Here is a 23,786-nt window from a genome sequence, read left to right as displayed (position 1 = left end):
GTTACGTCCACCTTAGTCTTCCCTGTCTGGTATCAGTAACTGGCTTTAGTTAGTGTCGGTGACTGTGGCAATTTGTGTTTTCCAAAGGTGGCCCCAGCGTTTCCCATCTGGCTCGTTCTCTCTACTCCTGCAGTGGTAGCAGAATTCACGTTGCCTCCTTTTGAGCCCCTGTAGTCCTTTGTATGATTTCTGAGGCTAGCTCATGAGCATCAGTGCACTTCTGTCTTGCTTTCTTGAATGCCAACCCTTGGAATTCAGTCTCCAGGCTATGAGAAGCCCAAACTGGCTCGCATGGAGAGACATGTGACAAGACCACGTCAGGTGCTCTAGCCTACAGCCCCCCTAAGGCCCCGGATGATGTGTCAGACGTGCGAAGATGCCACGATGATACCAGCCCTCAGCGGCCGAGTCTCCCTCAGCCTCAGGTCCTCTTGGACCTTCAAGTCTTTCCAGCCGAGGCCCTAGACATCTTGGAGTGAAGAGAAGCCACACCACTGTGTCTCGTCCAGGTTCCTGATTGTGAACATTAAAAACGGTTCTGACACCACTAGGTTTTGAAGGTGTGAGCAATTGTAACTGAACGGGGTTGTGTAAGTTTTCTATCCTTTGTTAATCGTTGCATATCTCTCTGTGTTTAAGGTGGGTCTCTAGTAAACAGTAGGTAGGCTTTTAAAAAAAAAACAACTGAGTCTGATAATACTGGCTTTTAATTGGAGTGTTCAGTTTCTATTCTGTTTAACATAATTATTTCTCCAGGGCTTTGAATCTACAATCCTACTATGTTCTTACTATTCACTATACTCTCGCTATATTCCTTTTCTCTTCTCTCTTGCCTTCTTTTGGGTTGACTCTAGTTTAGTTTTGCACCGGCCCCTCATTAGCTTGTCAGTGACACACTCTGTTGTCAAACTTTGAACAATTCCACTGCACGTGGCAACCTGCATCCTGGACTTCCCACTCACATTTAAAGTCCCAGACACCCTCTCAAGATTACAGTCTTAAGCAGAGAGTGAAGTATGCAGACAAGGAGGCCAAGAAAGAAATCAAGATCGAAAATTACATCTAGGAAAGAGCTTGGTGCGTGGTTTCTGACACAGGAGGCTGTCTGGTCTATGTCCATCGGAAACGTATTTAGTTTCTGAAGGGATCATGTTTGCAAAGGAACCATGAGCCCTAAAAAGCCTTTGGCTGTTTTCAGCCAAATTTGGGCCCCCAAATTTCCATAAGTAGGACACAGTCTGCCAAAGCAACAGCCTTCAATGAAAACACACTCTCTCCAAGGGCCGTCCAGATGTGGTTTGATAACAGACAAGGAAAAAGGCCCAAACGGGGAAGCTAGAGGCCACACAGAACAACAGACAAGGGAAGGCTACCCTGAGAGCCCCATCAAGGTCGAATCTGGGAGATCTTCCCGTTTCTCGGGCAGACATGCTCATTACTTCTATGGACTGATGACTGTACCTCCTGTTCCTCCTTTTAGCAAATGGGAGCTTGTCCTCCTTCACCCTGGCCAGCCCGTGACATGCTGCACACCCTGGCCAGCCCGTGACATGCTGCACTCAGACCTGGGCAGCGGATGCAGACCTTCTGGAGAACCTCGCCCTTTTTTTTTTTTTTTTTCAAGGTTTTATTTAAATTCTAGTTGTTAACATACAGTCAGAGAACCTAGCCTTTGAACTGTATGCAGCGGTTGGTAAACTGCTTTGGGGGTTGTCTCCCCTGGGGTTTCACGAGTGGGGAGAAAAACACCATGAATATTAACTGCCTACAGGGGTATACTGCAGCTGAGACTGGTCTGTATTAAACCCATTTCCTCTTTTTTCGGGGCTCACGGACCTCATTCCCCATCCTCCCTTGTAAGAAAGCACGGCTTTGCGGAGTTCTAGCCAATGGAAAATGAATGGAAGAGAAAGGGCCATTTTGAGGCCTGGCCCATAAAAACCTCCTGAGAGATTCCGTCCCATTTTGTCTTGATGCTAAGGGGCACGGTGACATTAGCAGCCTGCCTGAAGAGGGACGAGCTACAGGCGAGAAGGAGCCTCCGTTCTGGAATCACCGCTCCGGCACCTGTTTGGGAATTTACGTGAGTGGGAGAGAAATACCCATTTGCTAAAGCAAGCTAGCCTTACCCTAACTACCACACAAAGCCTTTCTTCACCTACCTCAATCACACACACAACTCCCTCTGCTTTGTCTGGTAGTTTAGAGAGGGGAGGGATATACTTTAAACACTCCATCCTGATAGTGTTTCTAAGTGGGAACAGAACGCCGAATTTTAAAGGAAAAGTCCCTAACTCCATTTGGACAAAGTGTCCTGGCCCACGAGCGGTAACACCTGCCCTGTTCCCATCTCACTCCAGTGGGGAAGGCTTTTGAACCCTGGGAAGCAGGAGCCAGCAAGACCCCAGGAGAACGGAAGAAAAATGGAGTCAGGCAGAATCACGGATAATGTTGAGGCAAAGTTACCTTGAGGTATCCTCGTTGGGTCCTTCCTCCCTTTTTTACAGATAAGGAGACACAGGCTCAAGAATTAAAGGGAGTCGTCGCATAAATTTGGTGACAGGGCTAAGATTAGAAGCCGGGTCTCCTGCTATTATCTATGGCAGAAGAAAATAGGCACACACCATTGCTGCAGCCGGCGGTTAAACATTTCTTTGATGTCTCGTGGTTTTCCTGAAGATTTCATGCCAATTCCCCAATCGATACCATAACATACGCTCAATAATTTTATGTAAAAGAAAGTTTTAAATTACTCGTCATCAACTAGAGAGGACTCTCCCGGAAGACGCACTATATTTATCTACCCCTGGACACACTACCACTTACCTCCAGGCATGCACATACCCCAGGTTGAAACACGTGGCTGGATCGCAGACGCAAAACGATCCTTAGCACAAGGGCCTGGGCCTGAACTCTTCTTGTCCTGATCCCTTCCCTCTATGGTCTAGCGCCCAGATTCAGCCTCAGTCCTAGAGAGTCAAGCATCACCCTCCAGGTGGGCCGATCGGACTCCTACTTGTCCTTCGAGGTTCAGGTCCAACATCATCTCCTCTAGGAAGCCTCCTATGACCCATCCAAGTTTCCCTGCCCCAGCCCCACGCACTAGGCCCGAGGCGTCCTAATTCCCGCACTCCCCACGCCTCGTTCCAATGCCGTCTGTTGGTATGTTTGCCTCTTCCAGAAAGTATGACACATAAAAAGTACTCAGTAATAGAAACGAGTGACCTGAAGGCGGTGCCTGGGTCTCCCTGGGGCCCACATCTCGCGCTCCCCGGCGCACTCCTGCTGGGGCCACCCGGGTAGGGAGCTCGGCAAGTGCACACTTACTGGCTGGGGGAGGGGCTCCGGAGGTAGTGGGCCTGCACGGCCCTCACACTGGTTTCATCCTCCTCACTTGGGACGACCTGCTCCTCCTCTGGGTCCCCGCTGGTCGCCATGACAGCCTGCCAGTCCCTGTGGGTTTGGCAGGAGAAAGGTGGTTAGGGAATCCGCTTCTGGAGGTTTTGTGGGGGGAAGGGGTATATCAGCGGCGTTAGCGGGGGAAGGTCAGCGCGTACCACCCACCCCCGGGAGGGAGACGACCCATGGGGAAAGCCCGGTCTGACTTGGGTTCGGCAGGACACCGAGATGCACGCCCCAGCTGCGTCAGCTGTCCACCTTGGAGTCACAATATTTAAGAAGCGACAACCTGGCCCCTTCTCAGATCCCGGCAAGGAAGCAGCGAGGCGACCCAGCGCCCTGCGTCGACTAAGCTAAAGCCGTTGGAAAGCAAGGGATTCCTCAGGCCAGAAGGATCTTTCTGTTGGAACTCCTGGGTGTGCCCTCACATACACACAGGCACGTGAGCACACACACGCACGCGTGCGTACATATATGTAGGCACACGCCCCACTCGTGCACAGACGCACGCCTTCGCCTCTCCCGGGGGAGGGGCGGCTGGCCCTCTTCAGTGCCTCTCACCAAGGCCGCAGGGGTCATTGCCTTTGGCTCAGGCACCACCCTGATTAAGGAACATGAAATCCCTCCGGAGCTGGTCCCACACACGGCTGGGCCTTGCCACTCCAGGCAGAGTTGCTGCCCCTCTGCTTGTAAGTCTCGGGCTCGCAGGACACAATGAAGGGAGAGGCACACTCACCGCGGCTTTGCCTAGATCTCCACACCGAAGGGCAGTCACCCAAGGGCTGAGGGACCCGGATAAAAGGGCCAAAAGTTCTGATCAGCGAGAGGGACCAACCTCTCTCCTCTCTTCAGTGCTTCTGCTCTGAGGGACAGGACAGCTGTTAACGGGAAATCTTAGCTACCTTCTAAATTTAGCCTCTGGCCCCATAGCCTGGCAGATCTCTGGGGGGACGGAATGCAGTCTCAGGACCCAGACCTGAAAGCTGGCCCCGTTTAACTCTTTCCCTCCTGCTCCTGGCTGATTCTCTGGACACCGGACACTGACATTGAGCAGCAAAGTTAGAAGAAGGTCAGGCTTCATAGATGGAGAGGCCTGAAGAAAAGGTTTCCTTTGGACTCTCTCTCTTGCCTGCAGCTACCTATTCAAAGTCTTTCCAGAGGGTGGTCTAGTGCCACAAATCTAGAAGAACGGAACAAATTGTATCCCAGCCCCATGTCAGTCTAGAGGGTGCTGGGGAAAAATACCCAATGTATAGACTGGGGCAGGGGCTCTGATGGATGTCGGGAGAGGACCGTGGTGCAACTGAAGGGTATGGCCGACGGCTTGTGACCAGGGTTACGTGTCTTCGAACAGCGATGACTCTGAATAGTAAACGAGTAGTTGTGTTCACCCTCTACAGTCCCTCCCCGACGACACTCACATTCGTGGGGATGGTCAAGTGGCAAGCCTGGGTGGTGTAAAAATCCCACGAGCTTCGGGGCTCCTGGCTGGCTCAATCGATTGAGCGTTCGACTTCGGCTCAGGTCGTGATCTCACGGTACAGTTCTGTGAGTTCGAATCCTACCTCAGGGCTCGCTGCTGTCAGCACAGAGCCTGCTTCCAATCCTCTGTCCCCGCTCCCTCAGTGCTCCTCCCCCACTCCGGCTCTCTCTCTCAAAAATAATAAACATTAAAAAGATTCCACAAGCTTCATAAACTTCAAATGAGCTCATAGCCCAGGTTACTGCTCTTTGTAACCTCCCACCATCGCCATGACCAAAGCAAAGCCCAGAAACCCAATAGTTCAGCCCCTCATCTCACACATTCTATAATTACACCTCCATCCATCCATCCGTGCATCCCATCCCATTGGTCTACCCATTCACAAATGGTTATCTACTATGCGTCACATAATTATATGCTCAAAATGGTCCTTCTCCTTGGCCAAATGGAACAGTGTCCTACACATAGTACCATCAAAAATTGGCTAAATAAATGAATGAGCTCACGCTTTATTAGGAGGAATGAGACACAGATCAAAAATAACTCCAGCATAAGGCAGAATGTAGTTAGTATCCTAAGAGAGATCCAGAATGCTGTGTGAGTTCGCAGGAGGGAAGAGCCCTTCTGGCTGAAGAAGTCAGGAAAGGCTCCATGGAAGAGGTAACGATACACACACTGGCCTTTTAAAAAAACAAGTTGGATCATAAGAGCAGATATGATGGGGGAAGAAATGCCAGAGGGGAGAGCATGAACGAAACTGGGGGATGCCAGTGGTTAGAGCTGGGAAGAAAGCAAACAGGTTGTGTGGCAGAGACTGGGCAGGGCTGGAGTTAGGGGCTCCTTTGGAAAGAGTGGTCAAGGAACACATATCTGAGGAGGAACATGGCACCACCCCGGGCCAGTCACCAAACCTCCACCCTGAGGGTCAAAATAGGGACTCAGGAATTGACTGCCAAGGAATGGCCATAACTGAGAAACGCTGGGGATTCATTTCATGCCCACCCACTTCAAGGTTCCATAAAGATGAAATGTGGTTTGGGAGAGAGGTGAGATAAGGGAGGGAAGGGGCAGGGAAGGAGAGAAGGGCTGCCTCAGTCAGGGTAAGGCTCAAGATGATAGGACCACAGCACAGAGAACGAAAGGGTGGCAGGGAAGTAAGGGAGGGAGGGAAAGATGGAGAGCCAACAACACACCTAAGAGAGGCAACAGATAAGGAGGGGACCACTCAGGAGGAGGCATGGCTTCTGTCTTCTGTATACCCTCAGTCACCTGCAGAGGGTGACATCAGACCACTGGAGTGAAATCAGAAAAACACTCACTAGCTGTATGACCTTTGAGAGCTCATTTCACTTCTCTGAGAATCAGATCCCTGTTTGTAAAATAGAGAACGGTCATACTCATCTCCCCATTTTGTTCTGACCACTCAGCCTAAAGTGGGGCCCCTTTCCTTCGCTCAATTTCATTTCCTGTAACATTTTCTGGGTTATGTTCCCCATAGCACCATCACCCTTGAAGTAGGGTGACCGGTCATTTCCACTTTGTCTGGACTAAGAGATTCCAGGGACAAGGGATTTTCTCTTTTAAAACCAGGGTAGTTCCGTGGGCGGGGGCGGCGGGGGTGGAGACAATCCCTTTAATAAATGGTGCTGGGACAACTGGACGGCTACGTGCAAAAAAATGAAACTGGACCACTTCTTACATCATACACAAAAATAAACTCAGAATGGATTAAGGACCTAAATGTGAGACATGAAACCATAAAACTCCTAGAAGAAAACACAGGCAGTAATTTCTTTGACAGCAGCCACAGCAACATTTTTCTAGATATATTTCCTCAGGCAGGGGAAACAAAAGCAAAAATAAACTATTGGGACTACACCGAAATAAAGAGCTTCTGTACCATGAAAAGAAAAAAAAAAACAAAAAAAAAACATCAACAAAATGAAAACGGCAACCTACTGATTGGGAGAAGGTGTTTGCAAAAGATATGCCCTATTAGGGGTTATTATCCAAAATATAGAAAGTATTACTCAACACCAGAACAACAATCTGATTAAAGAATGCACAGAGACCCTGAATAGACATTTTCCCGAAGAAGACAGATGGATGGCCAACAGACAAATGAAAAGACGCTCAACATCACTAATCATCACGGAAATGCAAATCGGAAACACAATGAAGACGTCACCTCACACATGTTAGAATAGCTAACAAAGAAGAGACAACAAATAACAGGTGTTCACAAGGATGTGGAGAAAAAGGAACCCTCAGGAACTGGTGGTACAGCCACGGTGGGAAATAGTATGGAGGTTCCTCAAAAAATTAAAACTAGAAATACCATATGATCCGGTAATTCTACGGACACAAACTCAAAGAAGATGAAAACACTAACTGGAAAAGACATATGCACCCCTGTTTACTGCAGCGTTATTTACAGTCGCCAAGAAGCAGCCCACGTGCCCTCTGATGGGTAAACAGATGAAGAACATTACTCAGCCACAAAAAAGCATTCCCGCCATTTGCAACAACGTGGTTGGACCCAGGGGGCATTATGCGAAGTGAAATAAGTCCGACAGAGAAAGGCAAATGCCGTTATCATTCCACTTACGTGTGGAATCTAGAAAACAAAACAAACAGACAAACGAAAAGCAGAAGCAGGCCCATAGATACAGAGAACGAACCGATGGTGGCCAGAAGGAAGGCGGAAAAATCGGTGAGGGGAGTAGGAGATCCAGGCTCCAGTTAAGGAACGAATAAGGCACAGCCAAGAGAATTACAGTGAAAGGTATCACAATAGCATTGCAGCATGGTGGATGGTAGCTAACTTGTGGCGAGCACAGCATAAGGTACAAACTTGTTGAATCGCTATGTTGTACGCCGGAAACGAATGTCACATTGTGTCTGGTTCAACTCTACCTCGATTTTTTTTTTTTTTTAAGGACAGTTCCAAGCAAACCGAGACAAGTTGGCCATAGTGTTTCTAAGATGGTCTTCTTTCTTTACTCGTGTAACTCTCATCTTCCCAACCAAATGGTCAGTTCTCTGAGCATAGAGCCTTCCTGTCTTCTTCATGACCGTGGCTGCAGTGTGGGTCAGGTGGGGGTTGAGGAGAAGGGAAGGAAGAAGGGGATCCTGTTGTGCTCTGGGGTGTGTCAGCAATTGTAGGCAACGCCCTTCTTTTATGGGCTTAGAGAACCTGCCTCTGAGATCATTCCCCTTTTTATTACAAGATGTTAACTTCCTATCTGTTACAGCAGCCCACGCCTTGGGGAGAAGTCCAGGACTTTGTACACCTGCCAAATGGAGAAAAGGCAGGGGGGTGAGGGGGCGGCGATTGGTTCAAGTCCAGTCCAATAGGGTAGCTCCTCTGCCAGACCAGCTGACGAGCACAACCGGGGGGCCAGGCTGGGCAGAGGTGTGCAGGAAAAGGGAAACCACAGCGACAGAGGGCTGGGCCAGGCCAGAGGCTGCTGTAAATTCAGCTAGTCAGCCCAGACCTGTCTGGGGCTCAAGCCAGGCTGGGCTTGGGGCACAGAGGAAGCAAGACCATGGCGAGGAAGATGAGGCCCGTGCTGGGGATGCTCTGTGCAGGTGAGTAGGCTCTTCCCCTGTCCAGGGCCCAGGGGCGGGTGAGACAAGGGGCCTGAGTGCTGACAGTGTCTCCTCAGGGAGGCCCTCCAGTGACATAGTTGAGTTCCTGCTGGGCAGAAGTACAGGTTCTGCTGTGCAGGCGGCAGGTTCCAGGCCAGAATCAGCATCGGAATGGTCTGTATATGCGTATCAGTAAATAAAACCCCGGTCCATTTCTGGAATGAATAAATCATAAATTCTCAAGCCTGTAAATTCTGATCCCAAATCAGATCACGAGATCAGACACACGATCTGACAATAGGGACTAAGTATTTGAAATCAAGTCCCAGAGAATCCAGAATGTGTGGATATCGACATGTTCACTACCTGGGGTTTTACCCGTCGCCTTAAAACTAGAGGAAAAGGCAATGGTAAAAGTGATAATATCTCCATCCCACGTAGGGAAACCGAGGCAGAGAGACACTGCAACTTGCTCAATATCATCCCCAGAGCAAGAGAAGACTCAAACCCTTCAAAAACCAAACTACAAAGGCCCTCTCCAAAGGTCGAAGCCCTTCAGCCCTTCCGATACTCTGGTCGCTGAAAACTTGGCAGATGGGAACACCCTGCAAAATAGAAATCAGACATTTGTCGATATAATGTTCAAATCCAAATCCACTGCTGCCAAAGAGCAAAGTCATCGCGTGGGGCCCATGGAGTGTTTAAGGGTTAGGGCAGAGGCCTTGGTGTTGGGGTACTGGGCACAGGGAGGAAGTAGAATGGAGAATGGAAATGGAGAGACTGGGGCAGAGGGAATTGGAGGAGTATCTCTAATTTAGTGTATTTGGCTATGCTGAGAAATCCCATCGGCCTGCCATCTAGAAACTGTTCCAGGCTTCAGGGATCTGGTAAAAATGGGGAGGAGGTGAAGAGTTATACCAGGAAACTTAGGAAACCCCAAGGCCTGGGAAGTGGGGCCAAGGTATTCAGCTGTTAGAGCGAGCCCCAGGACCAGCTGGCCTGTCGGCCCAGCGGGCCCCACGCTTCCCATCGCTCAAAACCTGGCCTTCAAGCCCTTAGGTGGAGGTCAAGGCCTGGATGTTGGCTCAAGCACCGCAAGAGGCCCAAATGACTGGGGGTGGAGAGGCCCTCGTGAGCAGGTTAGAGGGCCTCGGTGGTTCATTCCTTCATGGAAACCTCTTTACTGAACACATGGTTTCTGCAGGGCTCTCAGGAGTGAGGGGTCTGGAATGATCGCAGCCATGAGGGAAACTGTCTCAGCCATCAGCTGCAGACAGTAAGGATGCTTCAAACCCTGAGGGAGGGAGGCTGAAAGGAAATGACCATCCTCCCCGGACTAGGCTCTGAGCCCGAGGTCTTGCCAGGGACGTTTCCCCCTCCCCCACCCCCCTGTACACATCCTTGAATTTGCAGTCTGGCTACCGCCAGTGCATTTTTGGCCTAGCAAACAACTCTAAAACAAAATGCTCACCCGGCTTAGAATGAAAAGTGGCCTTAACTCTGAATTGCCCGGAGGGGTCCATTTTGCCCCTTCCTTTGAGGAGGCATGTGACCCCTGGGGAAACTCCCCCAGTGGAACCAGCTCTTGGGCCTGTGCTCAGACCGGATGATGAAGCGTGCCTTCTGCCGTCATCCCCTTCCCTCTACCCGCCCGGCCTGCCCGGTCCAGCTCCATGGGTCTACCACCTTTGCCTCCATACCTTACACGAAGGGGGAGGAGCTGGAGCAGTGGGCAGGACAAGCCCCGGTCGGTGGCCAGCTCGGGGCGTAGGGACGCTTCGCCAAGTGGAAACATCTGGGGACAAAATGCCCACTGCCATGCACAAGTGAGCAATGAAGGTGTTCAAAGGTCAAGCCTAAGAGCATCTGGGTGGCCCTTCCCACCATGTGTCAGGAGAGGACCCCAGAGGAAGGAGCAGGGAAGTCAGGGAGGGGCTCCTGGAGGAAGCGGAGCTTGAGCTGCGTTCCAGAAGACCTATTAGCCTTCCCTCCCGCTTCCTTTCGCCACCTGAACCTGCACAGGAATGACCTAGATTTTGCTGATGTGCTGGGCAGAGCAACACCCCCTCTGAATGAGCCAGTAGGCCCCAGGACTCATCAGACTTTGGGGAGACAGAAATTATGACATACGGTAGGGACCCAAATGGAAGGTGGCATATTAAAAATTTTAAAAACAATATGAAAGCCCACGGGAAATCAGCCTGACAAGACTAGTTCGCCCTTCCAGAGCAAATGTTCCCACCTCCTCCTATCACGGAGCTCTACCCCGTCACAGGCACTGGGAGGGGCCTCTCCCTTCCTGTGCTGACTTTACACGGCGGCGGTGGGGAGGGCAAATTAGTTAACCTCCGTAAACCTCCGTTTCCTGCTCTGTGCAATGGGGGAGGGTAATCTATCATGTGTACAAATGCAGTGTGCCTCCCACAGGGTTATTATGGATAGTAAATGAGTTTGTAAACGTAAAGGTCTTGGAACAGTGCCTGGCGCATAATAAGCATTCAATAAATGCCAGTTATGATTATTACGGATATTATTAGTGCGGGCAAGTGTAAGTTACAGAGAATTAGTAGACTTTGGTAATCAGTCGCCTGAGCGCTGGGATCTGGTTAGACGTGTGCCAAGAAAGAGGCAGGGTCACCGTGGACGAGTCCTGAGTTATCGCCCCTCCCAAAGGCTTCTGGAGAAAACGGCCCAACTCGTACACAGAACTAAGGCTCTTCCCCTCCGGGGAAGTTTTTCCAGCCACCAGACTCCGTGAGACCTGAAGTGACGGCGGTACAGTTGCAGGAAAAGAGATGTGTAAAGAGGAAGCCGCCCGAGGGAAAATAAAGTCTCTAAGCAGCTCCGCCTGGAGTCACTAAACTCTTTGAACACTTGATAAAAGACACAAAAAAAGCCCCACCTTCCCAGAACTAGAGGAAACCCCTTTGAAGCTTATATTAGAAAAACTTTGGAAAGTACCGCATTACACAGAGAAACAAAGGAATCTATCATCCCAAAATACAGTAGAGGAGGAAATACATTTTTTCTCCCCCATCCGAAAATATTTCAACAAATCCATGGATGCTTGATCCATGGGGGGGGTGGGGGGGGTGTCTTTCCTGGGATCTAGGCGTCCAGGTTCCTGAACTGAGGCTGACATGCCCTTTTAGATCCCTTCCCTGGGGTCTCTGCTAGAGCCACAATTCCCAGCAGGATAATTTTCCCTAAAAGACTTACACTTGTCCGCTCGGAAGGTCACACAGGCTCGGGGAGGTCCCTGTGCTCTGCCCTGTCACAGTGCAGCAGATCTGAGCTCAGTGTCAAGCTGTATGTCCAAGCTCCTAAGCAGGGACCCGGCCCAGGCTGTGAGGTTTGTGGATTTCGGCCTTAGACGTGCACACCTGAGTAGAATCAGATAAGAGGGTGGCCTTGCGCCCAGGGAATCTTGACTCTGAGAGGACCAGTACTCAGGCCAGGGCCAGCATGGTGTCAGCGCGGCGCGCTGTGAGATGGGCAGCCCAGCCTTTCACCTGCTCCGTGGGTATGAGCCCTGTTGTCACGCCCATCCCCCGGGCCCGGCTCCCACCAGGGGCCTGGGTACCACCTGCTCCTGGTATCTGAGCACAGGTCAGAAGCCAGCACTCCCAGGGAGGGCTCATGTGCCCGGGGAATTACACAGTCAACCTGCCAGAGATTCGATCAGGATTAAAATGCCCCAGTCCCAGCCGCAGCCTCAAAGGGGAAGGGTGTCATGAATGGTCAGCCCAAGGGGAGGACGCGTGCAAAGGGGGAGGAGTGATGGTTTAGGGCAGTGGCTATCAACCCGAGCTGCCCATCACAATCACCCGGGGAGTAAAAAACAGAGATGCCCCGGCCCCCCAGACCTTCTGAATCAGAATCATGGGGAGGCAGAATCTGCGTGTCTCCCTGAGGTCGACACAGTTACCCAGGTGATTCTCACGTGCCATCTATGTTTATGTCATATACTGAAACTTGCAAGAAAGTAGGTAATCAAGGGTCACCGCTGTTGCCACGGATACTCTGCAAGTGACTCGGCTCAGTTGTGCGCCATCTGGAGACTGTCCTGAGTTACCGTCCGGCCTCTGATTTGGTGTCTCGACTCAGGGGCCCAAGTGCGTGCATTCTCGTACTTTCGCGCGCATAAACATCCCCTGGGGATCTTGGTAAAATGCAGACTGATTCGGCAGGGCAGGGCCTGAGATTTCGCATTCCTAACAAGCTCCCAAGGGATGGTGATGCTGAGAAACGGTTTAAGAAGCAAGACTCCAGGGCGGAACGGGTTGGTGGGCACAGGTGTGACCCTCATCTTGCCCTTGTCCCCCAGTCCCATCCCCGGGCTTCTGGGTAACGCAGCCACACTGCTGACTGTGAGGTCGGTCCCTGGGAGGCCTGGGGAGAACGCGTCTGGCTCAGGATGTGCTTGTATTCCTGGCAGCCCTTGACCCTGCTCATCCCTCCTTCCGGAAACTATTCCGTCTGCCCCCATGATACCCCCTCTCCCGGTTCTCCTCCTCCGTGCTGGCCTCCTCCTCTCAGGTGTGTTTTGGGGCTTCATTCTCCTCTGCCCACCAGGAAATGTCAGAGCTCCTCACGCCTAGACCCACTCTATTTTCAGTCTACAGTCGCATCCACATCTTCGGGCATCACTCGTTTCCAAGGGGCTCACGATTTGTGCCTTCAAACCCGACCTCTCTCTTGAGCTACCTACACCCGCAGATCCAACAGCCCGCATGACCTCTCAACTTAGATGTCTCAGAAGCACTTCCAGACTCACCAGCTGAAAAGCAAGCTCGTAATCTTTTCCCCTAACCTGGCCTTTCTCAGCAGACTCTGCCTCGTAAATGACGCCCATCCGTCCAGGAATGAAAGCCAGAAACCTAGCAGTCGTCTGCTAACAGCTTCCTATTGCGGTGTGAGAAACCAGCCCCGGACTGAAAATGAGAAAGTAGGCATTTGTTTTGCTCACCACTCTGCCGTTTGGATGGGGCTGGGCAGGGACGCTTGTCCTTGCTCTGGGCGGCATCACCCGGGATGACTTCCCGGGGTTGGAAGGCCCACTGCCAGGATGGTCCACTGGCTGGCCAGCTGATGCTAACTCTGGCTCCTCTCTCTCTGGGCCCCTCTGCAGGGAGGCACAGCCTCTAACTGGCCCGGTGTGCCTGTTTTGCCCCTTCTGTCTGTCCTCTACACTGGAGCCAGAACGATCTTTTAAAGTAAAATGATGACCATGTCAACTACCCCTTACTTAAAGCTCTGCAGTGGTTTCCCACCTACTGCCAGACTCAAATCGTGAGGGTAGGTTCTCCTAATTAGGTTAGATTTAAGTTCTATTGACCCCTGGAATGTTCACCGAACCCCAGCATGTCAGCACTCTGACTGATCCCCGAGACTGCCTCCTATACCTTGGACAGTCCAAATAGTTCTGTCATATCACGTGTTTACTCCTCGGTTTGGAAACTTATTAATCACTGGCTTTACCTGTAGTATCCACACCTTCCTTTTTTTTTTTTTTTTTTTTTTTTTTTTTTTTTTTTTCCTGTCTAATCTTCAAAGGCCACAAGTCCCTTTCCTCCATTAAAGCCTTCTCAGGTCACTTTGGGCCCCACCGATGTCTTCCTAATAGGAATTTATCGTCTGACCACTTTGCCATTTGTTATGTTGCCATTCAATCTTACACTCACTTTGGGGCTTAGTTTTCCTAAACAACCTGGGGGTAAGAACTGTTCAAATTTTTCTCCTTCCTTCCTTCCTTCCTTCCTTCCTTCCTCCCTCCCTCCCTCCCTCCCTTGCCTTCCCTCCTTCCTTCCTTTCCTATCACAGTTACCAGAACAAAGGCTCACAAAGTATGCCTGGTTTTCCACAATCCACTATAACTTTCTGGTCCACTTTTCCTTTCCAACTCTTTTCATTGAGCTCTCTCCTCACCTCTGAGACTCCATTTGGTCTGACTTGGGCTTCCACCCTACCAAGCATTCTTAGCTACTGTTATTGATCTGGGAGATTCCACACTGCAGTCCTGTCCTTGGTGATAAAGGCTCTTCTGCCTGCTCCTCTCCTTTTCAGTACTCCCCTCCTCTACCTTCAAAATCAAAAGTACCCTTCCAGGCCGACAACTTCCACAAAACAAAGCTTCTTCCCAACCAGCAGCTGACCTCTCACCCCTCCCGAGTCTCCTTGCGCCCATTTCCGGGCACTCGTTCTCTTCCCTAAGATGGCCGCCACGGAGCACAAGGAAGGCGGCTGGCGTCCCGGCCATGCGGGGCCACCACCGTGCTGGAGCGGGTGGGGAGCGGGGGGAGGGGGTCAGAGGAGGTTGGGCCCGAGGAAGGGGGCGCTTGAGGAGGAGGAAGGGCCGGAGAGGGGGACCCCCGGATATGGCCGGCCCACGAGGCTCACCACTGAGCTCCCAGCCTCTGGCTCTAGCCAGAACCCACCTGCCTGGCACAGGAAGTGGGGGCCTCATCCCCCAGCATCAGGGGCCGGAAGTGATTGTGGCTGGTGCCCAGATGTGGGGTGAGGGCGTCTCTGTCTCCACCGAGCGCTTAGATGGGCTCTTTTTCCGACGTGGCAGAGCTTACGATAGCCATTTGGGCATAGCCAACTACTTTAGCCACGACAGCCCCACAAACAGCATAGTTACGGAATGTAAGACTAACCTGGCTTTAAGCATGCCCCTTTCCAAGTCTGCTGTATGCTCTGCCGTGGAAAACCGATGGCAATGCGCGATAACCGAGTATATTATTCACGTGCTAGACTCTAGATAATGCTTGCCTTTCCCCACTAGCAGGGGGTTCTTCATTTTTCTCCTTATCTAATTGTAGAAAGATAAACTGGTTTTCAAACTAATTAGTGCTCTTTTTTCCCTCCCCCTTTTGAGTCTTCACTTCTTTGATGCAAAAAAGAACTGTATCAATTTAGCCATCAAGGCAGATAGCAAGAGAACCCACACACAATAAAACCCCTCAAATTGTCGTCATGGCCTTTTAGACTTGGGCCCCGTTCCACATTTCTGGCCACAAGGCGTTCTAGGACAGCCCAGAATTGCATTGTAGGACAGTCTTGAGGGGACAAGGGGAGGCAACCTGGCTGAAAGAGGACAGATAGTGGAATTTGTCCTAAACAGCTTCTTTTCCTTTCTGGAATGTGCCCCACCTTCTCCACGCCCTGACCTCTGTACAATGCTCTTCCCCCACCCCCATCTCTTCTCCAATTTTCTTGTGGTTCCCTCCTGCTCATCCTCTAATGTCAGCTCAAGAGGCTCTCCCTTAGGATCACCTCTTCTCATCCCCAAATTTTGTTATATCCTGTCGCTGAATGTGTAATACTTGTTTTCCATGGCGGTTTTACATTTGTCTCTGGGATTCTTCATTCCAGTTTGACTCACCCGGAAGATTGAGTGCCGTGAGAGCGGTGACCCTGTCTGCCCCTGCTTGTCATTTTCTCCCCAAAGTCTAGCACAGTGCCTGCAACATGCGTGCCCCGCAGCCATTTGCTGAACAGGCTGTTAATGAATGAGAACCTACCCTTTGGAGCCTCACTAGGCAGCAAGCTGGTTTGCGTATAGTTATCTCCTGTCCTGCCTTTCTTTCCTTCCCTCTTTCTCTGGGCAGTCCCAGCTTCTCTCCAAGTCTCCACTTTCTAATCTCATCTGCTTCTATCAAAAGTCACCCATTCTAGGGACGCCTGGGTGGCTCAGTGGGTTAAGCGTCCGACTCTTGATTTGGGGTCGGGTCATGATCTCATGGTTCGTGAGTTTGAGCCCCACATCGGGCTTTGTGCTAACAACCCAGAGCCTGCTTGGGATTCTCTCTCTTCTCTCTCTGCCCCTCCCCCGCTAGCATTTTTCTCCCCTCCCCCCGCAACAAAATAAACTTAAAAAAAAATAATAAAAGCACTTAAAAAAAAAAGTTACCCATCCCGAGCGCCTTTCCAGGGTCTGATGGATAAGAGGGATTAATTAAGGAGATGGGTCGGTCCTGCAGGTGAGAGGAAGAGAGTCGCCCAGTGTGTCCCCCCTCCTTCCCAGACAGCACTTGCATTCAGCAGCTTCAGTGTCGCCCCTCAGTGGTAGGGATTTCAGTATTGAGAAAGTTGGTGGCAGACATATTCCACCCGGAGGCTCTTAGAGAGGGTGTTGCCCCTCAAACTCCTCCGTGTCGGCAGAACCCGGGTCTTCCCCGCTGGGCTTGTCTCTGTTCCCAGCTAGCCCTGTCCCTGGAGCAGCCCTCTCTGCCCCAGCACCAGCTGTCACACTTGGAGCCCGCCTCCTTCCTGAGGTGCCTCCCTCCCCTGTGCCACCCGGTGGCCTTTGGGCTGCTTCCTCATTTTCTGCCCTGGTGAGTCAGGGATGCCCTAAACACCTGGCACGGGCAGGACACAGTCACAGACAGGGGCTCCCACGTAGGGACTTGTCTCTCCGCCCACATGGAAGCAGCTGACACTCGCCGTGAGCACGGCTAGTCCCATAGGACCTGATCCCACCCTTCTCGCCCTGGCGAGAGTCTTGCTTTTTCTGGCTGCTTCTTCTACGTTCTTACATATACGAGTTCAGCATAGTGAATTGACTCCTTCGGGGCGGGGCAATTCCAAGTCCCGCCTCCTCAATGAGCCTTTCTGTTACAATCCTTCTTGGGGTGGTAACACTGCCCCTCCCGCCCCTCCCCCTACACTTGACTCCCTTGACACGCTTAATTAGGCTCCATTAGGCTGCCGGCTGGCAGGGACCTCTGACTCCTTCCTGTGCAGGGACTGTGCCCCAGGCCACTTGTTTTTAAGTTTATTTATTTTGCACGAGAGAGAGAGTGTCAGTGGGGAAGGGCAGCGAGAGGGAGGGAGAGAGAGAATCCCAAGTAGGCTCTGAGCCGTCAGCACCGAGCCTAACGCAGGGGCCCGTGACCCCAAGCCCAAGTAGGACGCTTAAACCGACCGAGTCGCCCGGGCGCCCCAGTCCACAAGGTCTCATGAGCACCCAGCTCTGTAGAAACCTTGAGGGGGGAGCTGGCAGGCAGTGGCGACAAGAGAAACGGGAGACACCCTGCCAGCAGGAGCGTGCCATCTGCCTGCACGCACCAGCCGTCAGAACGTGAAGATTGTGCGTGCACGAGAGAAGCGTGCCGCCTGAAGCAGGTCCGGACAAGCCTGCGAGCAGGCGGGGGCTGGGACGGTCCCGGTGGTTTCTGGAGGAGGGCCCAGTGGTTTCTGCTCACTTCCCCAGCGCCTGGCCCTGAAGTAGGACCCTGGCGAAATTCATTGACTCGATTAGAAGTTACGGATCCCTGCAGGTCCAGGCTGACAAATGCTAAGTTCCTAGCCACCGCGGCCACCAGTGGAGGCAGCACAGATCCACCCCCCCCCCAACCCCCCCCCCCCTGCCGCCCAGGCCCTGTGAGCTGCCCCTCCCCCTCCAGAGGACTAACACTTCCTCAAGGCCAGAGCCAGCGCCTTGCCCTGGGGCGGGTGGGGTCACCTCTGGCCTCGGGGCACCTCCTCCTTAACCATGTGGTTTCTCAGAGCGGATGGATTTTCCTAAGTGAAAGCCTCACTGCCAGTTCCCCAGGGGTTCCAATAATGCGCCGCGTTTGCCTCAAGCGGCCAGTTCTATCAAACATTTCATTATCCTCCTTGGATGTGTTACTTTCCGGTGAGCTCTCAGGAGACAGTTTATTATCTTCTTAACAAACCTTAATTATTTACAAGCAGTCATCAGGGCTTCAGGCTGGGTCTCCGACCCCACCCTTTTAGGGAGGTTCAGTGGACCTTTCTCCTTTCCAACTGGGGCGTCTTCCCCTCTCGGGGGGCTCTTTGGGTCCTTTATTTGATTTTTTGGCATGTTTCTAGCAATCGGTAAGACAGGTTCTCCAGCAAGTTTCTCTGGGTGTGAATCCCACCCATCTTTCAAGCTCGGATTCTCTACAACTCGTTTATTTGCTGTGGAAGAGTGCTTGCTTGAGCACCTCCTCGGTGGGGCCCTTTGTTGAGCCCTGGGGACACAAAGATGAGGAAAACAGAGTAGCAGAGGGGGAAGACGTGACAATCTAGAATGCTGGTATAGTTCTTGCCCCTGTGCCAGGGTAGGGGACATGCACGCTGACTATGGTAAGCCATGCAATCCCCCCCAACAACCTTGAGTTAGGTAATACTGTTATCCTCGTTTCATAGCTGGGAAAACGGAGGCACAGAGAAATTAATTAAGTTGGTTAAGGTCACACAGAAAAAGAGGGGTGCCGAGGCGGCTCTGTCGGTTAGGTGTCCAACTTTGGCTCAGGTCATGATCTTTCGGTTTGTGGGTTCGAGCCCCGCGTCGGGCTCTGTGCTGACAGCTCGGAGCCTGGAGCCTGCTTCAGAGTCTGTGTCTCCCTCTCTCTCTCTGCCCCCCCCCCCCCACGCCCTGTCTCTCTCTTTCAAAAATAAATAAACATTTAAAAAAAACTTTTTTAAAGTAAGAATGATGATGGTAGCCTGGGCAGTTTGGCTCCCGCATTTGGGCCCTTGGCCACTCTGCTGTATTATGTTATAAACTTTCAGGAGACAGAAGTGCTAAGAGGCAGGTACTCCTGGGTAGCAGGTGGCACAAAGGAGACAGGCATCCACTCTGCTTGGGATAGCCTGGACCTTCCCTCTAGGACAGTGGACCCACTCTAAACGTCTTCCTCAGCAAACTATGGCACCAGGAGATTCTGATTCCTTCCAAGAGGTGAAAGCACTCGCTCTCCCACTTTGTCTGTCCTTGGAGAGGTTAACACAACACTGACCATTTTTAACCCCTTGTGGGGAATTAGCTGAGTCAGTTGGATACTCTTCACGAATAGAAGGGCTCAGCCTTGAGGAGAACCTTGAGGGGGGTGAGGGTGAGAGAGAACCCTTTGAGCATGAGGCAGGCCGCTCTCAGGCGGCAGCAGGAAGGGGGGCAGCAGCTGTTCGGGGCAGGGTGGGTTCTGGGCAGATGGAAAGGAGATATTGGATAACTGGAAGGCTCTAGGATGAACTTCTCTACTTCTTACTTTTCTCATCACAGATTAGATGTCCCGTCCGACACTTTTGCCTCACTCGCTGAGTAGGGATGCAAAGATCCCATAGAAGAGGAAAACAAAGGCTGCAGTATTAAAAAAACATTGTTTAAATCATGAAACATGTATTTTTAAAAAGGCACAGACCTCTCTCAGCCCTACAGACTCCTTTAGCCCCCACAGCCCCTTTTCTCTCTCTCCCTTTTTTTTTTTTAATGTTTATTTACTTTTGAGAGAAAGAGAGAGAGACAGAGGCGTGAGTAGGGGAGGAGCAGAGAGAGGGGGAGACACAGAATCCGAAGCAGGCCCCAGGCTCCGAGCTGTCTCCAGGCTCTGAGCTGTCAGCACAGAGCCCAAGGCGGGGCTCGAACTCACAGACCGTGAGATCATGACCTGAGCCAAAGTCGGCCGCTTAACCGACTGAGCCATGCAGGCCCCCCTCTCTCTCTCCCTTTTGGCAAAAGCCGTCCTCTTCCTCTCCTCCCATTTGCTCTTGAACCCATTTCCCAGGCTCCATCCCTCTCCACTCCGTGGAATCTGCTCATACCAAGGTCACCTCCATGTGACCACAGCCAGTGGTCATCTCTCGGTTCCCAGTTCCCTGGCCCAACAGATGGGCAGCATCGGAGTGGTTGGCCCCCTCTGCGTTCATGAAACGCTTCCTGCGCGGCCTCTGGGACATGCTTTCTCTTGGCTCTCTTCCTAGCCCCCTGGCCAGTTCTCTTTCTCCCTTGCCGGTTTCCCCTCATTTTTGCCACCACTAAGCACTGGAGTGGCCCAGGGCCCCGTCCCAGATATCTTCCCTGTCTTCGTGCACTTCTCTGTTTTCCTCCCCATCCTCTGGCCTTCAAAGACCTCTCCGGGGGAACTTCAGACTTGCACAACCGTCTCCTCAACACCTAGGTGTCTAATAAGCATCTCAAACTTCACATGTCCACAAGCAAACTCCAGATCTTCCCCCTGAAACCTGCCCCTCCCTCAGCCTTCGTCTTCTCCGTAAATGACGATCCCACCCTCCCAGTTGTTCAGGCCAAATCCCGTACAGATCCTTGCCTCCTCTTTTCCTCTAACATGTCAAATCTAATGTGCAGCCAAATCCCATTGGCTCTATTTTCTACATCCATTCGAAAGTGGATCACTTCTCTCCACCGCCACCACCACGACCTCCTGCGCCCAAGCCACCATTTGCACTCATCTGGACTGTTGAAATAGCCCCTGGAATGTTTGCCCTGCTTCCGTTCTGTTCCCCAGTATCCTCCTTCCTTTCACCTCACTTCAGCCAGGATGATGCTTTAAAAATGTATGTCAAATATGGGAAGGCAAGCTGGTGCAGCCACTCTGGAAAACAGTATGGGGGTGCCTCAAAAAACTAAAAATAGAACCACCCTCCAACCAGCAATGGCACTACTAGGCATTTATCCACAGGATACAGGTGTGCTGTTTCGAAGGGACACATGCACCCCCATGTTTATAGCAGCACTATCAACAATAGACAAAGTATGGAAAGAGCCCAAATGTCCATCGATGGATGAATGGATAAAGAAGATGTGGTATATATGTATATATATATATAATGGAGTATTACTCAGCAATCAAAAAGAATGAAATCTTGCCATATGCACCTATATGGATGGAACTGGAGGGGATTATGCTAGGTGAAATTAGTCAGAGAAAGACAAAAATCATATGACTTCACTCCCATGAGGACTTGAAGAGACAAAACAGATGAACATAAGGGAAGGGAAACAAAAATCATATAAACACAGGGAGGGGGACAAAACAGAAGAGACTCAAAAATATGGAGAACAAACTGAGGGTTGCTGGAGGGGTTGTGGGAGGGGGGAGGGGCTAAATGGGTCAGGGGCCCTCAGGAATCTACTCCTGAAATCACTGTTGCACTAGATGCTAACTAATTTGGATGTCGACTTAAAATTAAATTAACAAAACGTATGTCACATGTATAACCTCTGCTTAAATCCCTCCCAAGGGCTTCCCACGCCTCCAGAGTAAAATCTAAAGCCCCAAATATGTGCTACAAGGCCCTTCTCTGTCTCATCTCTCCTCCTCACTCCCCTCCCACCCTTGTGTCTTCCTTGCTGTTCCTCGCGTGGACCACACTTACTCCTGCCTAGAAAATTCTCATGACACGTATCCACGTGGCTTTCTGCTCCAACCACCCATTGCTACAAACCAAACCACCCAAGACTTAGTGTCTTGAAACAATGCCAACATGTATTTTGCTCAGGAATCCTCACTATGGGCGGGTTCTGCAGGGTCCGTTCGGTTCTGCTTCCCTCGATGGCTGGGCTTGCTCAGTTACAGGCTGGGAAGTGAGGGTGGCTGCCCGGGGACCTCCGCTGGGGGCGTGTCCCAAATACCTGCACGTGCTCTTTCCATGCGGCCGCTTCACTTCCTCGCGGAATGCTGATTTAGGTTCTCAGAGTGAGCAGCTCAAGAGAACCAGGCAAAGCTTACGGCCTCTTACAGGTTAGCTTGAGGAGCCGTATGGCGACACTCGCACTGTAGTCACAGCCTCACCCAGATCCAAGAGGAGGGGACACGGAGGAGAGTCACCATCATGTGGTAAGATGAGCACACATGATGGGACATACTGACGTGGCCGCACTGGTTTCCTCACCTTGTCCTGATAAACTTATGTAGAATAAACTCACCAGGGACACCTTTTCCCGACAAACCCCGGGGAATACCTTCTATCTCTTTACCTTGATCTAATCTTATTTATAAAACTCCTTACCACCTTTAAGCGCTGCGTAAAAATGTGTTCAGTGAATGACTACATCATCATCACAAGGAAAAAGATGGTGAGGACTATTTATCAAGAGCCGTCTATGTGACGGGGACTAAAAAATATATATCTATTTACGCGTCTTATCCCATCAAGTTCTCCCAGAAGCTCTAGGGAGTATCCGTGTTCCTACTTGACGGATGAGAAAAGTTCACGCAGCTGGTAAGAGGTGGGGCTGAGGCTCAAAGCCGGGCTTTTAGCTACCACACTACCGCACAATACATTTAACTTTGTGGTGCTGCGGGATGGGTATAGGGTGGACCAAGGTGCACGTTTGTCTTCGCCTTAGTCTTGGAGGAGAACAGCTGGTGCGCCACGGCCAAGATCACAGTGTGATCTTGTCCGGCTGCGAGTGCAGGGGGAGGATGTCCCTGGGTATTCCCTCAGAAGCCCTATGGGCGACGAGTGGCTATGTCGTACCATTTACTTCTTCCCGCTTCCCACTTCCTTTCCAGTCTGGGTGACTGCCAATGCCATCTTTGTGGAAACCCCCCGGAATGTTCTCCGGGCTGCCCGGGGAGACAGCGTTACCCTTCCGTGCACCTACCACACTTCTGCCTCCAACCGAGATGGATTTGTGCAATGGGACAAGCTTCTAAGGAGTCACTCGGTAAGGATCCTTAAAAAATACTCCTGTCATGGGAATGCGTATTACCTGACCACGACCTCTTAGGGGACAAGCACTAAAGAGTCTTTCAATAAATGTTAGAATAAACGTTAACACCCAGGCTGGGCTGACGGGAGGAAGCAGTGAATGTTGGCCCCGGGGAGGGGTCCTTTATCATGAAAAGTGACCTTCTCTAAAATATCCTTCTGCTGGACTGTCTCACATGACCTAAATTGTGTCATTCGAGACCGTCATTCCTTTTCACGAGCACAGAGCTCTCCCCGAGACCAGATTTTATAGGCAGCATATTCCAGGCTGTTCTGCCCCTTGCATTTTTCACTTCATATCGTTCCCAGAGAGCTTCCTGTATCAGTTAATAGAGAGCGCCCGCATTCCTTAAGAGCTCAGGTAGAATGCGCTCCCAGAGAGGGTAAATGCTTTTACGATTTCACGGAGGCTACCAAGCTGCCCTCCACAGGGCAGCATTTTGTGTTCCACCAGCAGGGCCTGAGTGCCTGTTTCCCCACAGCCTCAACTGGGTGAATGTGTGTGTCTAAATAGCACATGCTTGACAGGAGACCTCGGGCGAGGGGAAGGGGGGGAAAAAAAAGTCACAGAGAGGGAGGAAGGCAAACCCTAAGAGATGCTTGGGTTTGCCAAACTGAGGGTTAAGGGGGCGTGGGGGAGAGGGGAAAGGGGGTGATGGGCATGGAGGAGGGCACTTGTCGGGATGAGCACCGGGTGTGGTAGGGAAACTAATTTGTCATTAAGTGACATTAAAAAAGTAAATATATAAATAAATAACACATGCATAGGACCGAAGTTGAAGCAGTAAAAAGGTACCCAGAGTGAAAGTCTGTCTACCTTTCCCAGTCTCCTGTTCCCCTCACC

General features: G+C 51.3%; 2 protein-coding genes across 4 annotated transcripts in view; one reads left to right on the top strand and one right to left on the bottom strand.

The window, feature by feature from the left end:
- STYXL2 (serine/threonine/tyrosine interacting like 2) overlaps positions 1-14,611 on the bottom strand; it is a 41,125-nt gene extending 26,514 nt beyond the window's left edge. Inside the window, exons 1-2 of one of the 3 annotated variants that reach the window (XM_042976456.1) lie at positions 14,402-14,611; positions 3,328-3,453 (exon numbers count right to left, since the gene is read on the bottom strand). In XM_042976456.1, coding sequence (XP_042832390.1) covers positions 3,328-3,453; positions 14,402-14,415 — 140 coding nt within the window. In that variant the 5' untranslated portion in view covers positions 14,416-14,611. Of the gene's footprint in view, positions 1-3,327; positions 3,454-3,605; positions 3,705-4,135; positions 4,214-14,401 lie in introns of those variants that run through there. The other 2 variants (XM_042976458.1, XM_042976457.1) reach the window with 2 other exon arrangements.
- GPA33 (glycoprotein A33) overlaps positions 7,835-23,786 on the top strand; it is a 38,028-nt gene continuing 22,076 nt past the window's right edge. Inside the window, exons 1-2 of the mRNA XM_007076999.3 lie at positions 7,835-8,473; positions 22,744-22,898. Coding sequence (XP_007077061.2) covers positions 8,431-8,473; positions 22,744-22,898 — 198 coding nt within the window. The 5' untranslated portion in view covers positions 7,835-8,430. The remainder of the gene's footprint in view (positions 8,474-22,743; positions 22,899-23,786) is intronic.

Source organism: Panthera tigris, chromosome F3 (assembly GCF_018350195.1).
Source record: "Panthera tigris isolate Pti1 chromosome F3, P.tigris_Pti1_mat1.1, whole genome shotgun sequence".
In the NCBI taxonomy this organism is placed as follows: Eukaryota; Metazoa; Chordata; class Mammalia; order Carnivora; family Felidae; genus Panthera; species Panthera tigris.
The sequence above is the reverse complement of the archived record's forward strand: the minus strand, read 5'-3'. Positions and strand labels throughout refer to the sequence as shown.